Source organism: Lytechinus pictus, chromosome 3 (genome assembly GCF_037042905.1).
Source record: "Lytechinus pictus isolate F3 Inbred chromosome 3, Lp3.0, whole genome shotgun sequence".
NCBI classification, from domain to species: Eukaryota; Metazoa; Echinodermata; class Echinoidea; order Temnopleuroida; family Toxopneustidae; genus Lytechinus; species Lytechinus pictus.
Window position 1 is genome coordinate 64,724,476 of NC_087247.1, and position 26,197 is coordinate 64,750,672.

General features: G+C 36.7%; 1 protein-coding gene across 1 annotated transcript; it reads left to right on the forward strand.

Annotated features, from left to right (window-relative positions):
* The first annotated feature begins 494 nt into the window (after positions 1-494).
* Positions 495-24,379, forward strand: LOC129255409 (mitochondrial inner membrane protease subunit 2-like). Its single transcript, XM_064097564.1, has 5 exons — positions 495-775; positions 8,622-8,725; positions 19,641-19,706; positions 20,619-20,721; positions 22,733-24,379. The coding sequence occupies exons 1-5, from the start codon at positions 656-658 to the stop codon at positions 22,940-22,942; spliced, it is 603 nt and encodes a 200-aa protein (XP_063953634.1). The 5' UTR covers positions 495-655; the 3' UTR covers positions 22,943-24,379.
* The last annotated feature ends 1,818 nt before the right edge of the window (positions 24,380-26,197 follow it).

The window sequence follows — 26,197 nt, forward strand, 5'->3', positions numbered from 1 at the left end:
TGTTTTCCCCTTTCTCTTCAACTTCCCCACTTTTTTCTCTCTTTCCTTTTTCCTCTTTTCTTTCCCTTTTTTCGTTTTTTTTTTAAAGCTTGTGACTCGTCAGGGGGGGGGGGGCAGTCTGCCTCCCTGCCCCCCCCCCTTAGGTACGCTAGTGAGCCCGTCACTCTAATTGAAAAATTGAATAGCCTGTTTAAAACTTTAAACAATTGTTACTATAGAGCTAGAGTGAAGGGCTAAGTCAACAATGCAACGTGCTCAAAATTTAAAATAGCGGGGTTTTTTCAGCGTGGCCGGTGAGCCAAATACTAATAAGTCGTGAGCTTATTTACATTTATATAAAAAAGATAATATATATATTTTTTTAATATCCTTTTGTTTTCCCCCTTTTTTCTTTGCTTGCTGTGTAGTGGACCTTTTGTGAGACCCCCCCCCTAATTTATTTGACAGGTGAAAACTGAAAAGTATAACTTTCTTAGTTTCTTTACGCTCTCGTTGTTCGGGCACGTGCTACGGAAGCACGCGGAATTGACATGTCGTAATATTTAGTGTCTTTGACTCTTTGCTTAGTTAATTGGTTTAGAAGAAATTTATCGAGGGTTACTTGTCCTGATTTAATCTCCTGCCGGGACAAGAATTATCACAACTTGAGCTAACAATGACCGGAAAGCAGGCTATTAGAGTTTTTGCAGGTGGTTTTACTCTGGGAGTTGGCGGGTCTCTAGCATTTTTTGATAATATAGGATATTTTGCAACAGTCTCTGGAAAATCGATGCAGGTAAGTAACGTTGGGTCGAATACGGTAGGCTCTCGTACCCACTGCCCATGGCACTGCCACTGGTGCCAGTGGTTCACTGCTAGTGCTACCATCCTGCCTGTGGCTGTGGAGAATCTACGCCTACGGGTAGGACTGTTTTTGAGCGCTCTGGTCAATACAAAAATTATTCTAAATTACTAATGAAAATTGAATTGCAACTGTATGGAAATTAATAATTTTGGTCACAAAAGTGATATTTTAATGATTTTTTAAATTAAAATGGTGCTCAATCATTGTCAATCGGCATTGACATACCGTACCATGGCATAACCCAGAGAGCTCCCGCCCGCGCAGCGGGCGGGAGCCCAGAAGCTTACCGTGTATTTTACCATTGTCACCGGACTAGGGTGATTTATGATCTAAATATTTCTCCAAATGAATTGTGAAAACGGAAAGTATACAATTACCACGATTATATGGATGAAGGTCTAACGAGTGGCAGATTCCTGACATCTGGGCACAGTCTGGAACCTCAAAAAAACGAAAAGTTCTCTCCTTCTACCCAGTCTCGATCGGCCATTTTGTTACGATTTTTAACAAAAATGGCCGATCGAGACGGGGTAGAAGGAGATAACTTTTCGTTTTTTTGAGGTTCCAGACTGCCCAGATGTCAGGAATCTGCCACTCGTTAGACCTTCATCCATATAATCGTGGTAATTGTATACTTTCTGTTTTCACAATTCATTTGGAGAAATATTTAGACCATAAATCACCCTAGTCCGGTGACAATGGTAAAATACACGGTAAGCTTCTGGGTTAACCGTACCATAGTCTAGTACGGTAGTATGGAGTATGGTATGCCAATGCTGTATTGATCACACACTTTAAAAAATCATTAAAATATCACTTTTGTGACCAAAATTATTAATTTCCATACAGTTGCAATTCAATTTTCATTAGTAACTTAGAATAATTTTTGTATTGACCAGAGCGCTCAAAAACTTGAATTTTCTTGGGCATATTTTTGTGTACGCCCTCTATTGGTGGAAAGTAATAATTATGCCATATGGCAAGAAAATTTTCATTTTTCAAGCTCTATTTTTAATAAAGAAAAAATAATTTAAAGAATCAAATTTACTTAAGAGCCAATTTATATAATGAAAAGCTGTAATGGAAACTGAGAGTGTAAAAAAATCAAGCATTTTTCCAAAAGAAAAAGAGAAAATAATCCAAACATTGTCAACCTTATTTTGCCACACATAGAGCAGTAGAGGCGCACGGCCAATATTGGAGACTGTCTCCAATGTGGGAGATTATCTCCAATATCAGAGACTTTTGTAAAGAATTTGGGTATCCAATTTCAGAGACAGTCTCCAGTTTTGGATACCAATTTCCTTTGTTTACATTTGCTGCAAAAGGATTACCTTGGCGGCAAATAAAAATGTGATAAGCAGATTCCTCATGAAAAATTACCCCTTTTCACCGTCTACTTTAAAAATTCACCATCTACTTTTGTTTTGATAAGGATTTTTGTTGTCAATCACACACAAAACAAATGGGCTTCTGACCTCATTAGGTGGTTTCAAACCGCCTCGATCACAAGAATCCCCGTTAAATTATGAGAACTTTTTTAGGCTGAAAAATACCCATTAATTATTCCTGCATTCACACCGCCCTGAAACATACCCTTCGGGATAAGTTCCTGAAGTTACGAGCATGCGCAGTATGGTCTGATAAGCAGCAAGGCGCGAAATTCAAAATCACTAGCCCAGCAGCAACCCATGCACGGCGCCGCACCCAACGACACGCTGGGCTAAAAGTTCCCGTAATTTGCTTTCAGACCGCCAAAATACCCACGACCTTGGAAAAATCCCCGCGAAAGTTCTCGTAATTTCGCCAAGTACCTACTATTTATCGGGTATTTTCTTTCGGGGATATTACGCGTAGTTTGCTTTCACACCGCCAAAATACCTGGTATTTTCTGATCGGGGTAAATTTCCCGATCAGAGAATACCTGGAACTGGCGAACTTCGAGGCGGTCTGAAACCACCTAGTGAGACAAAATTTTGGGTGGAAAAAATCATGCTTTTGTTGGTGTTGTTTCTTTTGTCCTTTTGCAAAGCAAGTCTCCAATGTGGGAGATTGTCTCCCCTATTGGAGAGAGTCTCCCATATTGGCCGTGCGCCTCTACTGTAGAGATGTAACTGAGAACAAGGTTATATCATAACCTACCTCAGGTGATGTTCGTGCAGGCTCCACTTCACTACCGCTACACTACGCTCCACCTACCCGAACATCGGGACCGTGAACCATTTTAGATATACCGAGTCACAAAGGTGGGATGGCAATCATGGTTATCGTAAAAATACTGATTTTTTTTGTCAAAATACTGATTTTGGGGGATAAGAATACTGAAAATGCAAAATACAACTTGGCAGCTCTGAGTACCGATACCCTGGCGCACGTATCCTCAAAGAATACTGTAACTATAAGCTATTATTTTACGAATTGCCGATTGGCCGCGAATTTAACAACAATATAACAAAAATATTGACACATTTATTAGTCTGAGCAAATATCCCCAACAGCTAGGGAAGGCTTTGCTAATTGAAAACATTCTGTGTAAAAAATTGAGATATGCACCTCTAGGCTCTACTACTAGCACTAGCTCTAACGCACTCACACGTATTGCAAGGTTAGTATAGTATACTAACTAATACTATTCAAAAAGTTAGCTAGAATTTCACTTTTTTATTATTTCTCAAACAAGATCAGAGCCTAAACTATTTTCTCACATAATCATATCGATATTTATTCACTCACTACCGTATACTATTTAAATGTATTTTCCGTGAAATAATTTGATTTTATTGTCATCTGATTCACTAGTATATACACACGTATTGGCAGCTATTTGCATACTCATTAATATTTATAGGTCACATGACCAGAGCTTTTAGAATGTAAGATTCTGTTCACAAAATTCAATTTGGCAACAATGCAGACTTTGAAAACAGCTATTGAATAATTATTCATAAAGAAAACACCCGTATGATAATAAAATACTATGTCAATTGACCCAACATGACCTTACAATAATCATGTGAATTAAAAAGACGTGTGCAAAACAAATGTGATAACCCTTATGCCTATGTTTCATGAACTACATAGATCCAAAAGCTGTTATGATACCAGTTCAGCAAAAACCCCAACATGGCCAAAGTTCATTGACCCTAAATGACCTTTGACCTTGGTCATGTGACCTGAAACTCGCACAGGATGTTCAGGGATACTTAATTGCTCTCATGTTTAAGTTTCATGAACTAGATCCATAAAATTTCAAAGTTATATGATGACAATTCCACAAATATCCCCAACATGGTCAAAGTTTGTTGAACCTAAGTGACCTTTGGTTAACTTGGTCATGTGACCTGAAACTCAGGCAGGATGTTCAGTGATTAACAGACTTACCCTTATGTTTAAGTTTCATGAACTAGGTCTATATAATTTTTAGGTTATGACGACATTTCAAACACTTAACCTTGGTTAAGATTTTGATATTAATTCTCCCAACGTGGTCTAAGTTCATTAACCCAAAATGACCTTTGACCTTGGTCATGTGACCTGAAACTCATGCAGGATGTTCAGTATTTACTTGATTTACCCTTATGTCCAAGTTTTATGTACTACAAGTAGGTCCATATACTTTCTAATTCATGATGACATTTCAAAAACTTATAACCTTGCAGATTTTAATGTTGACAACGCTGCCGCTGCTGCCGTCAGAAAAAAGCGATGCCTATAGTCTCGCTCTGCTATGCAGGCGAGACAAAAATTCTAAAAAGATGCGAGTGGGCAAAAATTTTGACCTTTGTTATTCAAAATCAAATTTTTGATAGATTTTGACATAATGTTAAAAAATAGTATAATATTTCACTCTTTCCTTTTCATTTTCTTTCTCTCTTTTTTCCTTTTTTTTTTGAGGGGGGGAGCACAAGTTCCCACAAGTGGCCTCGTCTGTATGCCATTGAAATTATTACGTTATCAACACTAAATTGCTTACAATCTTTGTATAGTATCTAGGGCTTTGTATTGCATTAATAGTAAAAGTAACCTAGTACAAGTATACTTGGGGAGGCATGACCAGGGTAGAATATTCATTCTGACTGGTACAATCCAGGAACAAGGGAGATTAAGATAACAACTTGCAATAAAAATGGACCTGACTGGCTGGCACACTAGCTGTGATTACTGCTAATTAGAGTAAACAGAGGGGCAAGATGACCTTAAAAATAATAGTGGCATCATCTTTTAAAATTTTTTTTATTCAAAGGGGAAGTTCACGTTAACGAAAGGTTTGTTATAAAAATACCAGAGAGTATTCATATTCGTGAAGGGTTTGAGGAAATCCATTGAAGATGAAAAAAGTTAAAAGAATTTCAAGTTTTTTGTTTGTGACAACATATATGAGCAGCTGCCCCATAGGCCTATATGTTATTGTTTTTTTAATAATATAAAAAGCATAAATTTCATTTTTTGTCTCGCCTGCATAGCAGAGCGAGACTATAGGCGCTGCCGATGTCAACATCAAATCTTAACCGAAGGTTAGGTTTTTGAAATTTCATCATAACTTAGAAAGTATTTGGGCCTAGTTCATGAAACTGTAACATAATTGTTATCAGGTATTACTAAAGATCCTGCCAGAGTCTGATGTCACATGACCAAGGTCAAAGGTCATTTAGGGTCAATGAACTAAGACCATGTTGGGGAAATCAACATTAAAATCTTAACCGAAGGTTAAGTTTTTTAAATGTCATCATAATTTAGAAAGTATGGGCCTATTTCATGAGACTTGGACATAAGAGTATCACTGAACATCCTTTATGATTTTCAGGTCCCATGACCATGGTCAAAGGTCAATGAACTTAGATTATGTTGTGGGAATTATATGTGCCATCATAACTTTGAGAATTTATAGATCGACTTTCAAGTATCAGCAAACATCCTGTGCAAGTTTCAGGTCACATGACTAAGGTAAAAGGTCATTTAAGGTCAACAAATTTTGGCCATGTTGGAGGTATTTGCTGAATTGCCATCATAACTTTGAAAGTTGAAGATCTAGTTCATGAAACTTAGACATTATGGTAATCAAGTATCATTGAACATCCTGCTTGAGATTCAGGTCACATTACCAAGGTCAAAGGTCATTTAGGATCAATGAGCATAGTATTTTATTATCATGTGAATTGTGTTTTTTTTTATACGCCGGTCTACACTGGACGTATTATGGTATCACGCTCAGTGTCCGTCCGTCTGTCCATCTGTTAACTTTCCCTTGTATACGCGATAACTTCACTTTAACTTAACCTAGGCTCATATAATTTGGTGTGTATGATACTAGCATGGATCCCAGGAATCTTCGATTTTGACGTCAAAAGGTCGAAGGTCAAGGTCACAGTGACATATTTTCATCTTGCCCTTCTGCAGTCCTTGTAATTTACACGATGTCAGTTTAACTTATCCTAGGCTCATATAATTTTGTGTGTATGATACTAGCATGGATCGCAGGAAGATTATTGATTTTAAGGTCAAAGGTCAAGGTCACACTGACATGCTTCCATCTTACCCTATTGCAGTCATTTTAAATGCGATAACTTCAGTTTGAGTTAACCTAGGCTCATATAATTTGGTCTGAATGATACTAGCATGGATCCCAGGAAGCCTTTTGATTTTGAGGTCAAAAGGTCAAGGTCACACTGATATGTTTTCATAACCCTTCTGAAGTCCTTTAACTTTAGTTGAACTTAACGTAGGCTCATATAATTTGGTGTGTATGATACTAGCATGGATCCCAGGAAGCCTTTTGATTTTGAGATCAAAAGATCAATGGTCAAGGTCACACTGATATGTTTTCATTTTACCCTTCTGAAGTCCTAAAAGTGTAAACACGATAACTTTAGTTAAACTTAATCTAGGCTCATATGATTTGGTCTGTATGATACTAGCATGAATCCCAGGAAGCCTATTGATTTTGTGGTCCAAAGGTCAAGGTCACAGTGACATGTTTTCATCTTACCCTTCTGCAGTCCTTGTAACTTCAGTTTAACCTAACCTCTAGAGGCTCATATAATTTGGTGTTTATGATACTAGCATGGATCCCAGCAATTCTATTGATTTTTAGGTTAGAAGGTCAAAGGTGAAGTCACCACCTTCCACTTTTCTTGCTTAACCAATAACTCCATTTTCCGCGTTGTAAATTTAGTTGTTTTTGTCTCACCTGCATAGCAGAGTGAGACTATAGGCGCCGCTTTTCCGACGGCGGCGGCGACGGCGGCGGCGGCGGCGACGGCGACGGCGGCGGCGGCGTCAACACCAAATCTTAACCTGAGGTTAAGTTTTTGAAATGACAGCATAACTTAGAAAGTATATGGACCTAGTTCATGAAACTTGGCCATAAGGTTAATCAAGTATTACTGAACATCCTGCCTGAGTTTCATGTCACATGACCAAGGTCAAAGGTCATTTAGGGTCAATGAACTTAGACCATGTTGGGGGAATCAACATCAAAATCTTAACCTAAGGTTAAGTTTTTGAAATGTCATCATAACTTAGAAAATATATGGACCTAGTTCATGAAACTTATACATAAGGTTAATCAAGTATCACTGAACATCCTGCATGAGTTTCACGTCACATGACCAAGGTCAAAGGTCATTTAGGGTCAATGAACTTTGGCCGAATAGGGGGTATCTGTTGAATTACCATCATAACTTTGAAAGTTTATGGATCTGATTCATGAAACTTGGACATAATAGTAATCAAGTATTACTGAACATCCTGTGCAAGTTTCAGGTCACATGATCAAGGTCAAAGGTCATTTAGGGTCAATGAACTTTGGCCAAATTGGGGTATTTGTTGAATTACAGCCATAAATTTGAAAGTGTGTTGGTCTAGTTCATAAAACTTGGACATAATAGTAATCAAGTATCACTGAACATCCTGTGCGAGTTTCAGGTCACATGATCAAGGTCAAAGGTCATGTAAGGTCAAAGAACTTTGGCCACGTTGGGGGTATTTGTTGAATTGCCATCATATCTCTATAAGTGTATTGGTCTAGTTCATAAAACGTGGAAATAAGAGTAACCAAGTATCACTGAACATCTTGTGCGAGTTATAGTAGTTTTCAAAATCAGCACTGCTGCTATATTGAATCGCGTGATGCAGGTGAGACGGCCAGAGGCATTCCACTTGTTCAAAGTCAGCACCGCTGCTAGTATATTGAATGGCGTAATGTAGGCAAGAGTGCCAGAGGCGTTCCACTTGTATCTTGATGACTAAAACTTTTCTTCTTTAAGGAGCAGGTGTGAAATGGGTGTTGATGTTCTGTAGGTATAATAAAACCTATTTTCAATTTTTTGATAAAATGACATTTCATTGATTTTTATACTCCCGTCCTACGGGATGTATTATGGTATCACGCTCGGTGTCCGTCTGTCCATCCGTCCATTAACTTTTCCAATTGTAATCGCGATTACTTCAGTTTAACTTAACCTTGGCTCATATAATTTTGTGTGTATGATACTAGCACAGATCCCAGAAAGCCTATCGATTTTGAGGTCAAAAGGTCAAAGGTGAAGTTACCACCCTTCACTTTTCTTGCTTGACCAATAACTCCATTTTCCATGTTACAGGTGGTGTATTATGTGCTCGCCCTAGCGACACTTGTTTTGCTTTATTTTTACAATAAAGTTTTTAAGGGTGAGCTTACCCTAGAGTTTATAATAAACCTTGACCTTTCAAAGTTTTTCTTTTTCACAATCTTGTTGCTACTAACTTAAAATCTAATGTTGATTGTTTTATTCTTCAGCCTGCCTTAAATCCAGATTCTTCTAAGCAAAGGGATGTATTATTCTTGAGCCGATGGTCTGTACGTGACTATAACATCGAGAGGGGAGATGTTGTTTCTTTAGTGTGAGTTATATCGTAGACCAAAGTTGCTTACTTTATACAGTAATAAGAGTAATTATATCTAAGATGAATATAAAAAAAAATCTTTGCAAACAAAATTTACAACATTTACACCACCATCTATAGTATAGATCTTGGTGATGAATGTAATTTTTGTTGTTCAATAAACATATACTTTGCTTGGCATCTCAAGAAGATTTTTTTTAGATCCTTAAAGTTTAGAGAACATAATTTCCAAACTTATCAGCCATTTATGATCTCAGTTGAGATGATGATTTTTGTCTCGCCTGCATAGGAGAGAAGACTATAGGTGCCGCTTTTCCAATGGTGACTGCGGCGGCATCGTCAACATTGAAATCTTAACCAAGGTTAAGTTTTTTAAAAGTCATATCTTAGAAAGTATGTGGACCTAGATAATGAAACTTGGACAGAAGGGTAATCAATATTAATGAGGATCCTGCCTGAGTTTCAGGTCACATTACCAAGTTCAAATGTCACTTAGTGTCATTGAACTTTGGCCATGTTGGGGGAATTCGTGGAATTGTCGTCATAACTTAAGTTTATGGATCCAGTTCATGAAACTTAGACATAAGAGCAATTACTTATCCCTGAACATCCTGTGCGAGCTTCAGGTCACATGACCAAGGTCAAAGGTCATTTAGGGTCAATGAACTTTGATCATGTTTGGGGTATTTGTGAAATTGTAATCATAACTTAGATAGGTTATGGATCTACACGTAGTTCATGAAGCTTAGACATACATGTAGGGGCAATCAAGTATGAATGTTTGTTTTGTAGTCGATTTGACAGTCCCATAGGCTCAATACACCAACCTAGAAATGTTCTTTCCGGTGAAGTTTTTTTCTTGATTTGTGTTCCTATGGGGCCCTAGAACAAATTCAGCTTGGTTGCCCAAAGTTGCCATTTGGGCAATTTTGCTAATTTGCATAAATCCAAAATGGCCACCATGTGCCATTTTAAAAACTTAACTTTTGAACCCCTTGCCACAAGATGATGAGTAAGGACTCTTTTTAGGGGTTTAGGGGTGTGAAGAATCCATTTCTATTATCATTTTTGCAATATAAGGTCATCTTCATGTCAAATCCAAAATGGCCGCCAGATGCCATCTTGAAAAATTGACTTTTAAACCCCTTGCCCCAGAATGACAAGTAATACCTCTGTTTAGGGGTTTTTGTATGTGTAGAATCTCTTTCTGCTATCTATTTTGCAATATAATGTCATCTTCAGGTCAAATCCAAGATGGCCGCCAGATGACGCCATCTTGAAATATTAATTTTGAACCCTTTGTCAAATAATCATGAATAATGTCTCTTTTCGTGAGTTATGTGATATGTTAATTGCATTTCTATTGGTAATTTTGCAATATTGAATCATTCAGATCAAAACAAGATGGCTGCTAAACGCCATATTAAAAAAAAAATACTTCCCGAGACTATTGAACCTTGAACCTTGAAGAAGTACTCTCCCAAAAAGCGTACACGCTGTCCTATAGAGGGTTCCTATTATGTGAAGGAGCTCATGTAAGGGTATTTAAGTAAGAATTATTAATTTCTTTCAATTTCTCAATTTTTAGTGGTCAAGTAAGGTCAAAGATGGTCAGATGGTTGATATGATTCGTCATAACTGCTCACCTTAAAATGGAACCATAAGGTTTGGGCTATGACCTATTTAGGGAGTTCTCATCAATTTTTTTTTGTCCAGCCATACTTTTCTAGTGAAAGGACTTCAAAGTATGATTTTTAATTAAAAAGTGATTTCTTCATATTTTTCAGAAAATTTGTTAACTTATTACCTTCCTTTATAATTGTCATTGGACTTTTCGTCCTGACAAAAGCCTTTGTCTTGGTCAGCACGAGTGTACTTTATAGTCTCCTGTAGTAGGCTCCCCAAGACTGATCCATGGTCATATCATTCCATGAGCACAGTTTGCTACAATGCTGGAACGTCTGGTAGCTTAATTTCCTCAGTTCCTAGCAGTGTCGTGAAGCAATTAGGCTACGCCTGGCCCTGACACTCGTTGGGATCTTCTTCTCCATGCTTCCCCAGTATGCATTTGGCGAATGCAAGGGGCAGATGGGAAACTCTTCAACATCGACCGGCTACGTGCCAAAACAATGGTTACGATGGTTCTCATTCGTGAGATGTTGTACGGCAACAACGTCGCCCCTGCCTTTCATAACGAAGCGGGAGTATAGGCCTACAGGACCTAGTCATACAGCCACCTGTCCTGTGCATGTAAGGGGTTTGGATCACCTATCAACCTGTAAGACAGAAATCCTGATCGACTCAAGACACTGACCGTCCTCCAGATATCTCTATCAACAGCACGCAGTCGTCTGGTTTTGGTGGGCTCCTCACCTACCTTGGATTGACTATCTGTCTCCAGTTGCCTTTCACTAGCTGGACAAGGAGTTAAGCACCAGGAGAGGAAAATCTGTCACAGCCATGGCCAAGCTCCTGAACGGAAATAAGTCCTGGAAAACGTACGCCGATCAAGAACAGCGGCTAAACACCTTCCATGTCAGCTGCCTCGGACGTATCCTGCACATTAAATGGCAGGACAGAGTGAAAAATATAAGGCCCTTCAGCCATGTCAGCGTACATGCATACGGGCATCCCCAGCTTATTCTCGCTCCTTAGTGAAAGGTGCCTCAAGTGGCTGGGGCATGTTCGCCGCATGAAACTTTGGCAAATCCTAGAAGGGATTCGCCAATGTGAGGTGAGCTGTGTGATTGGTCCCCAGATAGATCACACCTCCGTTATAAACACACCTACAAATGTGACATAAAACTTGCTGGCATAAACACTAACACTTGTGAGGATGTAGATGATAGTCTATCTATGGAGAGCTACTAAGTACAGGGGTCAAGACATCAGAAAATAATCGGAATGCTACATTGGCAGGCCAATGACCAAGGAGGAAGGCTAGGGCAGCATCTCTATCTGAACCTGTCTCAGCGCCATCCTCCTTTGTACAAATTTGCTTTAGAGACTCGAAAATGTAATACCTAGCGCGCTACACCATCGTCTTTTGAGACTAACTGATGCCTACCTATCAATGGACGCTTTGATTTAGGAAAATATGGAGAAAACACTTCAAATTCAAATAAGACTTTAAAGCCTCTTAAGCAGTTCAGTACAAAAGTATGGGTGGACATTAAAAGAAATAAAAATACACCCGAAATTGACCATAGCCCTAACCTAAAGAGGATTCATTCTAAGGTGAACAGTTAAAGTCGAACGTCTGACTACATCTCAGTTCTGACTTTCCCTTGAACTAAAAATTGAGAATTAATAAAATGAATGAGTATTCTTACTGAAATCCCCTTACATAAGCCCTTCCACTGTAAGCCTCGGAAAGTAAGTTTTCAAGATGGCGTTTGGCGGCCATCTTGGATTTGATCTGAAGATTATCCTTTATTGCAAAATTACATCAGAAATTGAATCAACATACCAAGTGACTCACGAATAAAGTTATTATTCATGATTCTTTGACAAAGGGTTCAAAATTAATATTTCAAGATGGCGTCATCTGGCGGCCATCTTGGATTTGACCTGAAGATGACCTTATATTGCAAAGTAGATGGCAGAAAGAGATTCTACACACCCCAAAACCCCTAAACAAAGGTATTACTCATCCTTCTGGGGCAAGGGGATCAAAAGTCAATTTTTCAAGATTGCATCTGGCGGCCATTTTGGATTTGACATGAAGATGACCCTATATTGCAAAAATAATAATATAAATGGATTCTACACACCCCTTAACCCCTAATAAGAGTTATTCCTCATCATTTAGTGGCAAGGGGATTCAAAAGTTAGGTTTTTTAAGATGGCATGTGGCGGCCATTTTGGATTTATGCAAATTAGCAAAATTGCCCAAATGGCAACTTTGGGCAACCAAGCTGAATTTGTTTTAGGACCCCATATGAACACGAATCAAGAAAAAAACTTCATCGGAAAGAACATTTCTAGGTTCGGAGAATGTCAAATCGACTATTGCACACATATTAGGTAACATGATTATGGCCAAATGTCTACTTTGGTCGATGGACATAGTATTTTATTTTATTATCATACGATTGTTTTCTTTTGTGAATAATTATTCAATATCTGTTTTCAAAGTCAGCACTGCTGCTTTATTGAATGCAGGGGAGACTGCCAGAGGCGTTCCACTTGTTATTCTTTATTCATGTTCGAAAAGCCACGTCAGGGAGAACAGGCATTTGTATGTTTAGCACACAATGGCATAAGGGACACACGGTTGCTATTGCACCTCATTTCAATACTACATCATACCTGCCAACCTTTGATAGTAAAAAATCAGTATCAAAGCTATGAGGGTGCCTAGCAGGTGTCCCCTGCAAACGATAGGGACTCTTTGCATTTTCAGCATGTAAAGTAGCATTTCCCAACACTTTTTAAAGCAAATTCACCCTCATTACCACACCAGAGGATGACCTAACTTTATGTAATTTGATATAATTTATCAATTCTTTTTTGTCTGTTATTACATATCATTGGCATTATTTTGCTATTGACAATTGTGTATGTGTACTACATAATGATGTAAGATCAATCTTACCAACAACAAGCATTTTTCAGTCTATGATTTCAGGCCAGTTGATGTCGCTTGCTTTGCCTGCTTCAGGAGAGCTGCAGAATGGGTAACTGCATAGCAGGGTGTAGATGTAGCTACCATGCCCATCCTTCTTGTCATCAAATTCCCCAATACTTTTGTTGACAAGCTTGACCGGAACTCGACATGACCATGACAATCTTTGCTAGCTGGACTAGAGCAGCATACCTTGCACCACCACTTGCAGGTAACTTCAGTTGGGAAATTTCATTCCATACTTGATCGACTCTCTTCTCTTGCTTCAAAATGTAATCTAGAGAATCAACCTGAAACCTGCAGAATTCTTCTCTATGCTCTCTCATAGTCATAGCAAAGTAGAGCCATTGCTTCAGTGTTACTTGGTTTCTCTTGGACACTCTCAAAACTTCAGCATTTTAAAGGATTCCCTTTTTGAAAGGGTAAGCTTGACCATACAACTACAGACGGTGACATAATACATACGTGTAGCTTCGTACACACTTGTAGAAGTTCTTCAGATATATTCTTGTCCATTCAACTGAATAAATGTTCTGACTGTCTGACTCACATACAACTCATCATCACTCTTTTGATTATCTTCATTAGTGAAGTCTACTTCATACACATTAGTTTGTGATATCACTTGAGGTTTGACAAACCTTACCAAAAGATCACAGAGCTGAGAGCACATTGTACTGTGTAAGCGATTGATACAAGGCTTATCCTTCTGAAGAATCACATTGCTCTCAAACAACGGCAGTTATTTGCTTAAGAACAAACAGCTCAATTTGACATTCGGATCAGTCATCCTAGAAATTACACGCTGTGGATTGGTATCGGTGTTTGTTATTGAAGATTTTGTGGCAGAAGTACACCCCTTTGAAGTTGACTTTCTTGAAGTATTACTTGACGATGATGACAAACGCTTTGAAGGCTTACTTGACATTCCAGTTGTCAAGACACCAGGCTCTCTTGGAAAGAATGGAGTGGCAACACAAGTCTTTGATCTACTGGACACAGACTCAGAACTTGATGTATCTTGGCACTGTGAAGTTGCAGCATGTTTGTTTTTGCTAGGCTTGACAGATGAAGTTATTGGTTTCTTAGAGCCAGGCAGGCAAGTCAAAGACTTCTGTTTCTTTTTTTGTGTGCAGGATTTCCACCTTCGCTCACTGGTCTCTTGGTGCAAGGCAGTACAGCTGACTTTTGTTTGATAACAGAAGTATCACTCATTGGTGTCAGGGAGGCAGGCTTTGACAGTGATGAGCCCTGTTCAACACGGTTTTGTTTGTAGTTTTCTCTTTGGCAACTTCTTCTTTGAAGAATGATAGCAATGCATCCCACTGTTCAAGTAATCTTGCAATGCAATGTCCAAGAGACAGCTAACAAGTGCTGACATGTTTCAGTAATCAGTATTCTATGAGGAGGAGCACCTGTCTTCTCCTGATGGGCTTTAGATGACTGCTTCCTCTTAATACTTTTTTTCCAGATGATAGAAAATGTCTATGAGTAGATCATCAATCTTGACTGGAAGATGTTTTGATGGTCTCTCTGCAGCATTATACATCAGCCTTCAGGTGACAGGGGCAGCCTGTATTAGGAAAACAGGAAATGATTATATGGATATATATATATGCTGCATATTTTTTTGGCAGTCGTATAATTTAGCATTATTGTTGTTTAATTATAGTGTCACTGCATGTGTATTCAGACTAACAGACTAAACAGACTAACAGGATAAGTGATTACTAGGTCTCTGCCAAACTTTGTTCAGACAAGACCCCCCCCCCAAAAAAAAAAAAAAAAAAAAATGAATACACAAATAAACAAAAAATCAAATTATATTAAATAAACAACTAAAGTAAATAAAATGAACAAATCAGTTATTTTCTCAGTTTCATATTCACAATCTGTAATTTTGCAACTTTATTCAAAGAAATCTATAAGTACAATTACATGTATCGTATCTTACAGGCAACATACAAGGATGGTGTTTTTTTCTGTATGAATGCAGAAACTCCTTTCACCTTGCCAAGCATCACCGATGCATTATGAGCAAAAAACTCACAAGGTTTTCCAGGGAATTTCCAAAGTTTCCATTTCACTTTGAAGAAGCAGGAAGATATTTTCTCCAGTTGATGGATTGGCACACACAGTGAGTGACAGAAGTACAGTCATGACTTGCCCTTCTTTGGGATCAAAGTATCTCACACACACTGGGTATAACTTCACATCTTCATAATTGGTATTACCATCAGTGGCCATGCTGAATGGCGATTCTCTGATGCTTTTCAGAATTATTTTCTGGCTGTCTTTCCCGAAAGTATCAACAATGTAACTGGTCTTTGTTCGGACACATGCATACTTTTGAGCTATCTGAGAATCCAGGAACATCTTCTTAAATAGTTTTCTGCAGTGGTCTGCCACACAAAGAGGAATACTATGTTCAGTGATGAATTCTGTAAACGAAACCTCTGCATTAGTAACGCTTACATCTGAGGTTGTTGTGAAATATGTCAGGGGCTTTCCATTAGTAGCCTCTGCATTTAGTGCTATGCTTTTTTTAGTTTATATTTCGTTGTATATCACCGATTCCCTCATGGCCAATGTTCACGTCCACTGAACACACTGTGCAGTACGTATACTGTTCTCCGCATTCTGAAATAGAAAGTACAGGAAATTTCTCTGAATATTCTTTTCTATACTTCTGCAGTACATGCATTTTGGCTGGATGGCTCATCTTGAATGTGCAATCTCCTGGGGATGTAAACAAGAATCAGTGATCAAATATATCAGTGTTCTACTTCAGGTCTGTTTATTTTACTGATGATTTGATATTTTGTATAGGTCTTATAGAAATAACTTTTTACTACCAGATTGCTCATGTTAATTTTTCATTTACTTGTTTAAAATTTAATTTTCATTCTTTCCTTGTCAAGGATTCATAACACCTTCATCCTTTTCCAGTCATTCCATTTGGTAATTTCATCTTATATTTGCTTTATTGTAAACTGCTCAATTTAGTTTTTAGTAGATCTCTAATAATCTACAAAATGTTATAACATGTGTCATAGCACAAACTTAAAATTAAAACAGTTTATAATGAACATTTATAATTTGTTTTTTTTTAATGAATACATAAAAATAAACATTGAATCAAATTATCTAATTGTCATACATGTATTTCCTTGTTGGCACTTGCTCGAGCTGGAAACTACCCTGACCGTGGTGAGTCTATTTAACATACATCAAAAACTCGAAAAAGTCTTTAGAATATCACTTTTGTGACCCCCCCCCCCCCCCCCGTTTCATTCAGGTGTGATTTGTTTTCATTATAGACTTGGGAATAATTTTTTTTATTCACCAGAGCACTCAAAAACTTTAATTTTGAGCATATTTTTGTGAGGCCCTCTATTAGTGGAAAGTAAGATTGATGCAGATCTTCATCTCCACAGACTCTTTTTTATTAGAAACAAGTGGAGCGCCTCTGGCAGTCTAGCCTGCATTACGCCATTAAATATAGCAGCCAGTAGTGCTGACTTTTAAAAACAACTATCAATAGTTATTTAAAAATAGAAAGACACAATTTATATTCATGATAAAATACTACGTTCATTGACCCTAGATGACCTTTGACCTTTTTGTCATGTGACCTGAATATCAAGCATGATGTTCAATGACACTTGATTACTCTAATGTCTAAGTTTCATAAACTTGACCTAGTATAAACTTTCAAAGTTATGATAGAAATCAACAAATATCTCCAATATGGCCAAAGTTCATTGACCCTAAATGACATTTGACCTTCATCATGTGACCTAAAACTTGAACAGGATGTTTGCTGATACTTGATTATTCTTATATCCAAGTTTCATTAACTAGATTTATAAACTTTCAAAGTTATGATTGCAATTTAACGAATTCCCCCAACATGACCAAAGTTCCTTGACCTTAAATGACCTTTGAACTTGGTCATGTGACCTGAAATTCAGGCAGTGTGTTCAGTAATACTTGATTACTCTTATGTCCAAGTTTCATGAACTAGGCCCATATACTTATGACATTTCAAAAACTTAACCTTCGGTTAAGATTTTTATGTTGATTCCCCTAACATGGTCTAAGATCATTGACCCTAAATGACCTGTTATATATATATATATATACACACACATATAAAGGAGTATAGATAAAGAAAACATAAAACAAGTAATACAAATATACAAATAAAAGTATTGTTGATTATTTAAAAGTAGCAAAGTAAAATTAAATGAAAATAGTACATTTAAAGCATACACCCATACATCAACTCTGTTAAAAACTGACGTGCCAAAAAATCAAGCATTTATCCAGTCTATCATCAAGGGAAAATAAGCCAAACATTCTTATTCATGTTATTTCACCACACTGAGGACAAGGTTATCATAACCTACATTGGATAAGTGCTTGTTGGTAAGAAAGCAGATTTTCGGCCATGACAAAAACGTAGCCGAAATTAACGGCTATATTCGCCCGACCTGCACCCACACTGCAATTTGACAATTATTCGAGAAATATTTAAGTGCAGATCAATGTTGAAAATTATGTAGAGACAGATCTAGAGCATGCGCACAAGTTCAGTTCAGTAAAACAAAACTAATGTTAAAGATATTGATAAAAAGTTAAATCAAAGTCAACTTGCCTTCCAGAATTTGGATAACCAATGGCTATGGAATAGACCAGTTCGTAGTTACTTCATGGGCAATTTTGGTCAAATAACCCTTCATTTTTTTCATTGTGATAGGCAGATTTCAAAGCAAGATATTATGTAAGAATGCCTTACATAGCAGGATGAAGAAATTGAATAGACCAGGTGACTAGAATAGCACACCATTCAACACTCTATGAAGGTATTTGTTGCATTTCTACTTTGAATGCATATTATAGCATGTTATACAATGTACTTTTCAAACTGTGAGATACCAGTCATCCGTGGCTGCATTGTTGTTTTTGTGGATGTAAATGAACAACGCAATTAAAAAAAATACATGAATAATCAAAAATCCAAGTTGGTGATTATCTCATTAAATTTTAAACCAGTGAAACCACCATGTCACTTTTGTAAAAATGACCTTCGTCTGATCATGCGCAGAATCTTCCGATCATGCGCAGAGTGGAACTAAGAACTGGCTTATTCTAATGCCAAGACTGCTTTTTTTTAATCACAAAATCACAACTGTATTCAACACAACATGGCACTTATGATATTTCACATGTAATCAAACAAAAATTGTCCACAAAAGCATGGTACACCACAAAGAACAATTTGTCAGTGCTCTGTACAGTTCTATTGACTAGCCACATGCACACGCACCAGGTGGGTGTTTCATAAAGCTGTTCATAAGTTAAGAGCGACTTTAAGAACGACTGGTGATCCTTATGGCGAATGGTATATTCATTAGTGATGGTTTTGCGCGCAAGAAAGGATCACCAGTCGTTCTTCGAACAGCTTTATGAAACTGCCCCCAGGTGGGGTGTTTCATAAAACTCCTCGTTAGTTACAAACGACTTTATGGACTGGTTACCCTTTTTAAGAGCTAACTCAACACCAGTGAGCACACGGTGTTGATATCGTTGACTATAAGAAAGGGTCACCAGTCGTTCGTAAAGTCGCTCGTCATAACGAACAGCTTCATGAAACACCTATTGGAGTTCAGCGTGTTGCGTTCTCTGTGTCGATATTAACAGCGCATTTGCGTAGCCGTTTGTGCGTTGGTTGCATCATACAGCCGTGCATGCATTAGTAGCATGATACTGCTGTTTCAATAATTTCAACACTATATTGATTAACCCAAATATCAGAATTTTGGTTTAAAAATCGGAAATCGGCAAAGAGGTAAAAAACCCATATAATTCCGCCAAAATTGCAATGGTTGGCAGGTATGTTACATGCACAAAAGTTTTTTACGGAAGAAAAACTTTAATTGATTTAAGATCTAAATATATAAAAGATGTAGTGATGGGTTGATTTTGAAAGATTAGGCATGTCAGAGATGTTTAGAATACCACCACATGATGGCGTTTGTCAAAGATATGAAGTTTAAGCATAATTCAGGCCTACCTTCCCAGTTGCATGCGATATGAGACACTCAACTCAGTGACTGCATTGGTCGAATCATACTCAAGGGACATGCGCTACTACTGTACTAATCTAAAAGATTGATCGTCCAATATCATGGCGATGCAGTCACCGTGTATGTTTAACCAGCAGTTTCAACTTTTCAAGTCTTGATTTTTTATTTAGTTATTTTTTTTCTTTATTGCCAGCTCTCCTCATCACCCTCGGGAGGTTTTAATTAAAAGGGTTATTGCTCTTGAAGGAGATACAATAAGGTAAGTTTGACTGCCCTTGGTTGGTCTATTGGTCTTAGCTCACAATTATTGCGGGAAATCTTTTGTTGTAATTTATTATAGATTAGCACTTAATTTTACATGAAATCAACATTTAATAGAGACTTTTAATTTGATAAAGAGATTTATAGAATATATTGTGGTGTCATGACCATTGACTGCTCAAATTGATCACAAACCAAGTGTTAGCGATGTGTGCAGGAGTGGATCCAGTATTAACCTATTTTGGGGGTGAGGGAGGGGATAGAACTACTTTCTACTTTGTTTTGCAATAATTAGAGGGAAAAATGGTTCTCATTGTCAAATGATTTCATTGTTTCCAAAATAACTGGACAGGCAAAACAAAAAGTAGATATTATTTCTGAAAAAAGGAGGGTTATTACCCTCTGATGGGTGGAGGAGCAGGACATTCTCTAAATACATTGGGGGATCATCCAAGCTCACTGTCTGCCAATGCTTACGTGCTTCTGATTGAATCTTGAAAAGAGGACTGTACAGTCAAGAATCTATCTAATATTTCATTGCAGGAATCAGCTTGTCATTAGATTAATCCTTATTTTGTTTTAATGTGTCAGACCAATCACTGATTTAATACTAAGATGAAGCTTGAAAAAAATGCATAGTAAGGAAGAACTTATTATTAGGGCGTATTTGTGACTGCCTTCTGAATCAGATACAGGTGACTTTACCTAAGTTAAAGCTCTTGGGACCACATAAATCTGCTTCTGACTTAGGTGAAATTTTACCTAGAATATGTTACCAACACATGTTTTGCTTATTCTGGTCTGAAATTTGGCTTGGACTTGGGCCATGAAATGACTAATGCAGATTTCAACATGTTTTGGGAGATTTTAGATTTTGAATTTTCTTGTAAATCTTATCATTGTGTTGCAGAACATTAGGATATAAAAACCGTTATGTGACTGTACCAGAGGGTCACTGCTGGTTGGAAGGAGACCATCGAGAAGTCAGTCTGGATAGTAATTACTTTGGACCAGTAAGTATCAATAGGGGTGTTAATAGGGAATCCAAACCAAGTATAAAGTTATCTTCAATGAAGAATAAAATTCAGAGAAGCAGATCTTGTGAAATTTAATATTGAATGAGAATTGACAAACATTAGAAATTTATGTAAGTAGTGAAGTTGAAATCACTGTAGGTATGGGGAATTCAAATTGGACACATAGTAATATCTTTATGGTGTGGAGAATGGGTTGAAATCACTGTAGGTATAGGGAATTTGAATTGGACACATAGTTATATCTTTATGGTGTGGATTATGGGTTGAAATCACTGTAGGTATGGGAATTCAAATTGGACACATAGTTATATCTTTATGGTGTGGATTATGGGTTGAAATCACTGTAGGTATGGGAATTCAAATTGGACACATAGTTTATGGTGTGGAGAATGAGACTTGTGCTCAATTTTCTCCAATATACAAAATTAATAAAAAGTCATCTTTGTCGAAAGTTTCACTCAGAATATTTTCCTTTATGATGGCCCATGAAAATGAAATATCCTCCCTATTAAGGGAAAAGTACCAAGGAGAAGACAACACATTCCTGATAAGTTTAAAACAAATGTAAGAATGATCAGTGATCTTAACTAAACCCCTCAAAAAAAGTTTGGAAATCTGAGTTTGGCTATTAATTTCTCCCAATTCCAAATTTTATACAATGCATATTTGATATCATTCAAAACTATAAGATCATTTAATTCTCTTTGAAATGATACCATGCTTGTTATGATCATGCCATGAAAAGAGCAGGATTAAAAAGTGTTGGAAGAGGTCTAAATTGAAAAGCTGCAAAACAGGCATGGTCGTGTAGGGTCAACAAAGAACATGATTCTTTTGTCTGTGTCAATAAAGATGATAATCCATTCAAATCAAGCCCCTGCTACTTCATTTTTGATGTTTTGTTGTGGTTTATGTAGTGATGGTTCTGTGAGATAACATGGTTTGAAATACCCATGCATGTTTGTTTGTTTGTTCTATGTTTGGTGCCGAGATGTGTTTGATTCCTTTTAAATGTTGATGTTAAGGTACATGAAAACAAAAGAAACCGAGAAACTCACTCATCACCACAGAAAAAAAAGGATAGTGACTTTCAATATTCAGTCATTTTGCAACTTTTGAATTTTGACTTTGCCCCACATTCCAAGGCACTGCACCTCCATGTAAACCATAATCATATCATGTAAGGTATCATTTTAAAGAGAATTAAATTATTTATTTCATTGGTATCAATCGCACATTAATATTTTCTAAAACCGAGGAGGGATTATCGATCAAAGTCAGATTTCCAAACTTTTTTTGAGTTTATATGTCTAAATTTTACTCAACTGAGTTACCAATTGAAAATTTACATATTTTATCTCATTTTTAAACTGCTGTATTTTTCTTTTTCCTGGTCCAATAACTTTCAATTTTTCACCATTATGTTTTTCTTATTTTTTCTTTCACACAACTCTTTTATTACCAAGGTTGGATTCCCATTTATCATTCAAGAAGATACAGTGTACATTCTCTAAACATAAAGTTATCTTTTTTTAATTCCAGGGATAATTATTATGCGATGTAGAAAAGTTACTTCTAACTCCTGTAGTAAAATTTAACTTGGAGACCATTTTGTCTCCCTTCACAAGTTCTGTCAAGTGCAGTGCTTTTCAAGAGATTGATCCATGATTATATATCAGGGTAGGACTAAATAACAATATTTGTCCAATGGACCTTGATTTTATTAAAAAAGGCTTATCTGTCCTAGCATAAGGAAGAACGGAATTGTTTGCAAATATTCTTTTAGACAGTAATCTCCTAGTCTCAATATTTACTATTTATTATTCAAGCAAGTACATGTATTCTCTTTTCATGTTTATGTCAGGATGAATATTATATTTTTTATTGAACATGTTTTTAATACATCTTTTTTTATGCCTTTTATTTTTTCCCCCAAATGTGAAAACGTGCAATATTATACTTACAACAATTTTTTGTCTTGTCACAGATTGCTCTTGGTCTGCTACATGCTAAAGCCAGTCACATTGTATGGCCATTGAGGAGATGTCAGAAAGTAGAGTCTTATCAACCAGCAGATAGACCCATCTTGATGGGAGAGAGTCTTGCTATAGCCTTAGAAGAGATGTTTGTTGATAATGAAAACTCTTTAAGTGTTGAACTAGAAGATGAATTTGGGATAATCAGGGATAAAACGTAACAGCATGTTTCTTACTTTGAGAACTTTACCAAAAATAATATTATAAAAAAAATAACTGTGAATTGAATTTATTTTGAGGTATTTACAAGGAAGCCATTCTGCCACATCAAGAACATTTCATTGCTATGATTGCATATCTCTGGATTATAGCAAACTTCATGTCAAGGCAATTGGGGAAAATACCATTCTAGTTAAACTGAATGATTGTTAATGCAATCTCATCAAACATGCAACTGTTTAATTTGTTCATTTACATCAAATTAATTTTACTATACTGTGCATGATATAGCGTGGTTGTTGTATCCAACTGCTAAGAAAGCATGAATGCGTTTTAGTAACAAGTGATCAAATGGTGTTCACTATTCTGATTTAAACTTGGAAATGAATGTCTATGCCCATCCAATTGATATGGATTAGACCTATGTCATCAGTGGAGTAGATTATGAGGCTTTTTTTAGCAATGCACCTTATCTACCTCTTTGTACTGTTCATACTCGAGATTAAGGAGCCTTTAAAAGCAATCAAAGATTTGCAAAGTATTCTTGTCAGTGTGATTTCATGTTCTGTCCATTTACAAGAAAAGCCACATTTTGAGAATTATTTCATGACTTTGGTTGATCAATATCTATTTCATTAGGCCCTTTGTGCTAATAATTATTAAGAGTTTGAGAACTTTATGGAGCACCACATGTCAACCTCTTTGATATGAAATACTTTTGCAAATTTGTAAATTTGCAAATTTGTAACTCAATACTATATCTCACTTTTTCTTATTACTTGTGGCATATGAAACTGACTATCTTCATTCTTCTTTCACAAAGATGTCTTTTTTGTTAGAATAAATTACATTGAGGATTGTGCACATTCCTTGAGGAGTTAACAACAGTTGGAAATATAAATTTTTATATGATAAACTTTAAAGTACATAAGAAAATTTATCGTACATTGACATAAACTTACTAATTTACATATCACTGTTTCAAGTTTCAACCCATTTACAAAAACAAGGAGGCTTAAAAATGCTGTAAGTTTATTTCCCAGAAGATTGTACTGAAATTGCCATTGTTCTCTTCTCTCCCTCTCTGTTGACGTAATTCAATTTATATTTTCACATTTTTGGTGACCTTTAATTTTTGGCATTATCATGTATGAAATGAAGAATTTTCACATAGCATCATTCTATCAAAAATAGGATTGAATAACAGAGCTTGAATATGTATATCAAAGCACTGTAGTCGTCAGCACTGACTAAATTGTCCTGTCCTTTCAAAGTTGCTGGATATGATTAAAGTGAATGCTGTCTAAAGTTTCCTCTTGATTGGAAAAGAAAATAATTGGTACTGAAGATATTTTGTGCAAATGGTAACTTCCCATACATTATAGAAATATCAATTTTGTGAATGAATAAACATGTATTAGAATAATGTACATATATATTTATTTTATTTGATGTGATTGTTACATTTTCTTGTGTACACTATCCACAAAATTCTTTAAGTTTAAATCATATCTTTAGTTTTGGTAAATATAATCTCCCCAAAGTAAATGTATCTTACAGTAACTATTCCAATTAATAACCAGATTATCAGAATGTATGTGCCCAAAACAATTAGGATGTAGAAGCTATAAAACGAAAATTTGTTTTAATGGATAACTACTGATTTTACATCAAATTTTATTTTGATTGGGTGCCGGATTGAAATAAAATATCTGTGTATTTTTTTTAATAAAACCCTTAGAAGGGGTACTCCAGGCTGAAAATAATATGATTTGAAGAGATTAAGAAAAATCAGACAAACAAAACACAGAAAATTTGATCAAAATCGGACAAGGAATAACACAGTTATGGCATATTAAAGATTTGCATTATTTTGGTTCTTGGCATGTCTTCATGAATATTCAATGACCAAATTGATGATGTCATATCCCCACTTGTTCTTTTGTATTTTATCATATGAAATTAGGTTTATTCATTTTTTTTTCCTTCAAGAACCAAAATTATTGGTGTAACGATAATGGCCTTTGACCTCACCATGTGACCTGCGACTGCAGCATGACATGCAGGTCTCCTAACTACATCGACAATCCAAGATTGGGTGAAGAGTGACTTGCGGTTGCGGAGTTAGGTGTCATAAGAGTCTTGCATGTAAACTTTAACGTTGACCTGAAAATGACGTTTGACCTTACCATGTGACCTCCGACTGCAGCCTAACATGCAGGTCCCCCAAGTCCATCTACAATCCAAGTTTGGTTGAAAAGTGACTTACGGTTGCGGAGTTTGGTGTCATAAGGGAGTCTTGCATGTAAACTTTAACGTTGACCTGAAAATGACCTTTGACCTTACCATGTGACCTGCGACTGCAGCATGACATGCAGGTCTCCTAACTACATCGACAATCCAAGATTGGGTGAAGAGTGACTTGCGGTTGCGGAATTAGGTGTCATAAGAGTCTTGCATGTAAACTTTAACGTTGACCTGAAAATGACGTTTGACCTTACCATGTGACCTCCGACTGCAGCCTAACATGCAGGTCCCCCAAGTCCATCTACCATCCAAGTTTGGTTGAAAAGTGACTTACGGTTGCGGAGTTATGTGTCATAAGGTTTGTGACGGGCGGATGACATTTGGATCCCTAAGTCTCGCCTTCACCTCTGGTGGGCGAGACAAAAAGGAAAGTGGGGATTTTACATCATCAGCCCATCTAATGAATATTCATGACAACATGCATAAAACTGTTTTCACAATATATTGCTAAACTTTAATATTCAATAACTTCATTTGTTATCAGATTTTAGTGAAATTTTCAGCATTTTGTTCTGAATTTTTAACTCTATTTAGATATAAATATTTTCCGCCCAGAGCATTCCTTTAAACATGAAATGGGCTGAAAATTTTAGATAAAATGCTGGATTTACATTTGAACGGCTGAAAAAATGGCCAAGTTTGAATTCTAATGGCTGAAAAACATCCATTGACCACTACACTTTTGTAAGATTGGAATGATAATTCAAATTACAGACCCTTTACCAAGAATTTAGGCAGACTTTACACAATGCAAACTGGATTAAACAGTTTCTTTATAGCGAATTTGAAGGGTCCTTGCAATCCAACTGACGTGGGCTTTGAAAACGTCGTCAGTAAACCAGCCTATAATTTTTTAGAGATACTCTAAATTCTCATGCTAGCTAAGCTCCTCCCCTCAAATAAATGGTATGTGTGATCACGTGACTTGACGACGCAAGCCAGGCAATTCT

What these genes read in the sequence shown, in the direction of transcription:
- LOC129255409 (XM_064097564.1), top strand. Translation starts at nt 656, where the DNA reads ATGACCGGAAAGCAGGCTATTAGAGTTTTTGCAGGTGGTTTTACTCTG. An exon ending in TCTCTGGAAAATCGATGCAG is followed by an intron (nt 776 to 8,621) that starts GTAAGTAACGTT and finishes TTTATTCTTCAG; the next exon opens with CCTGCCTTAAATCCAGATTC. An exon ending in CTTGAAGGAGATACAATAAG is followed by an intron (nt 19,707 to 20,618) that starts GTAAGTTTGACT and finishes ATTGTGTTGCAG; the next exon opens with AACATTAGGATATAAAAACC.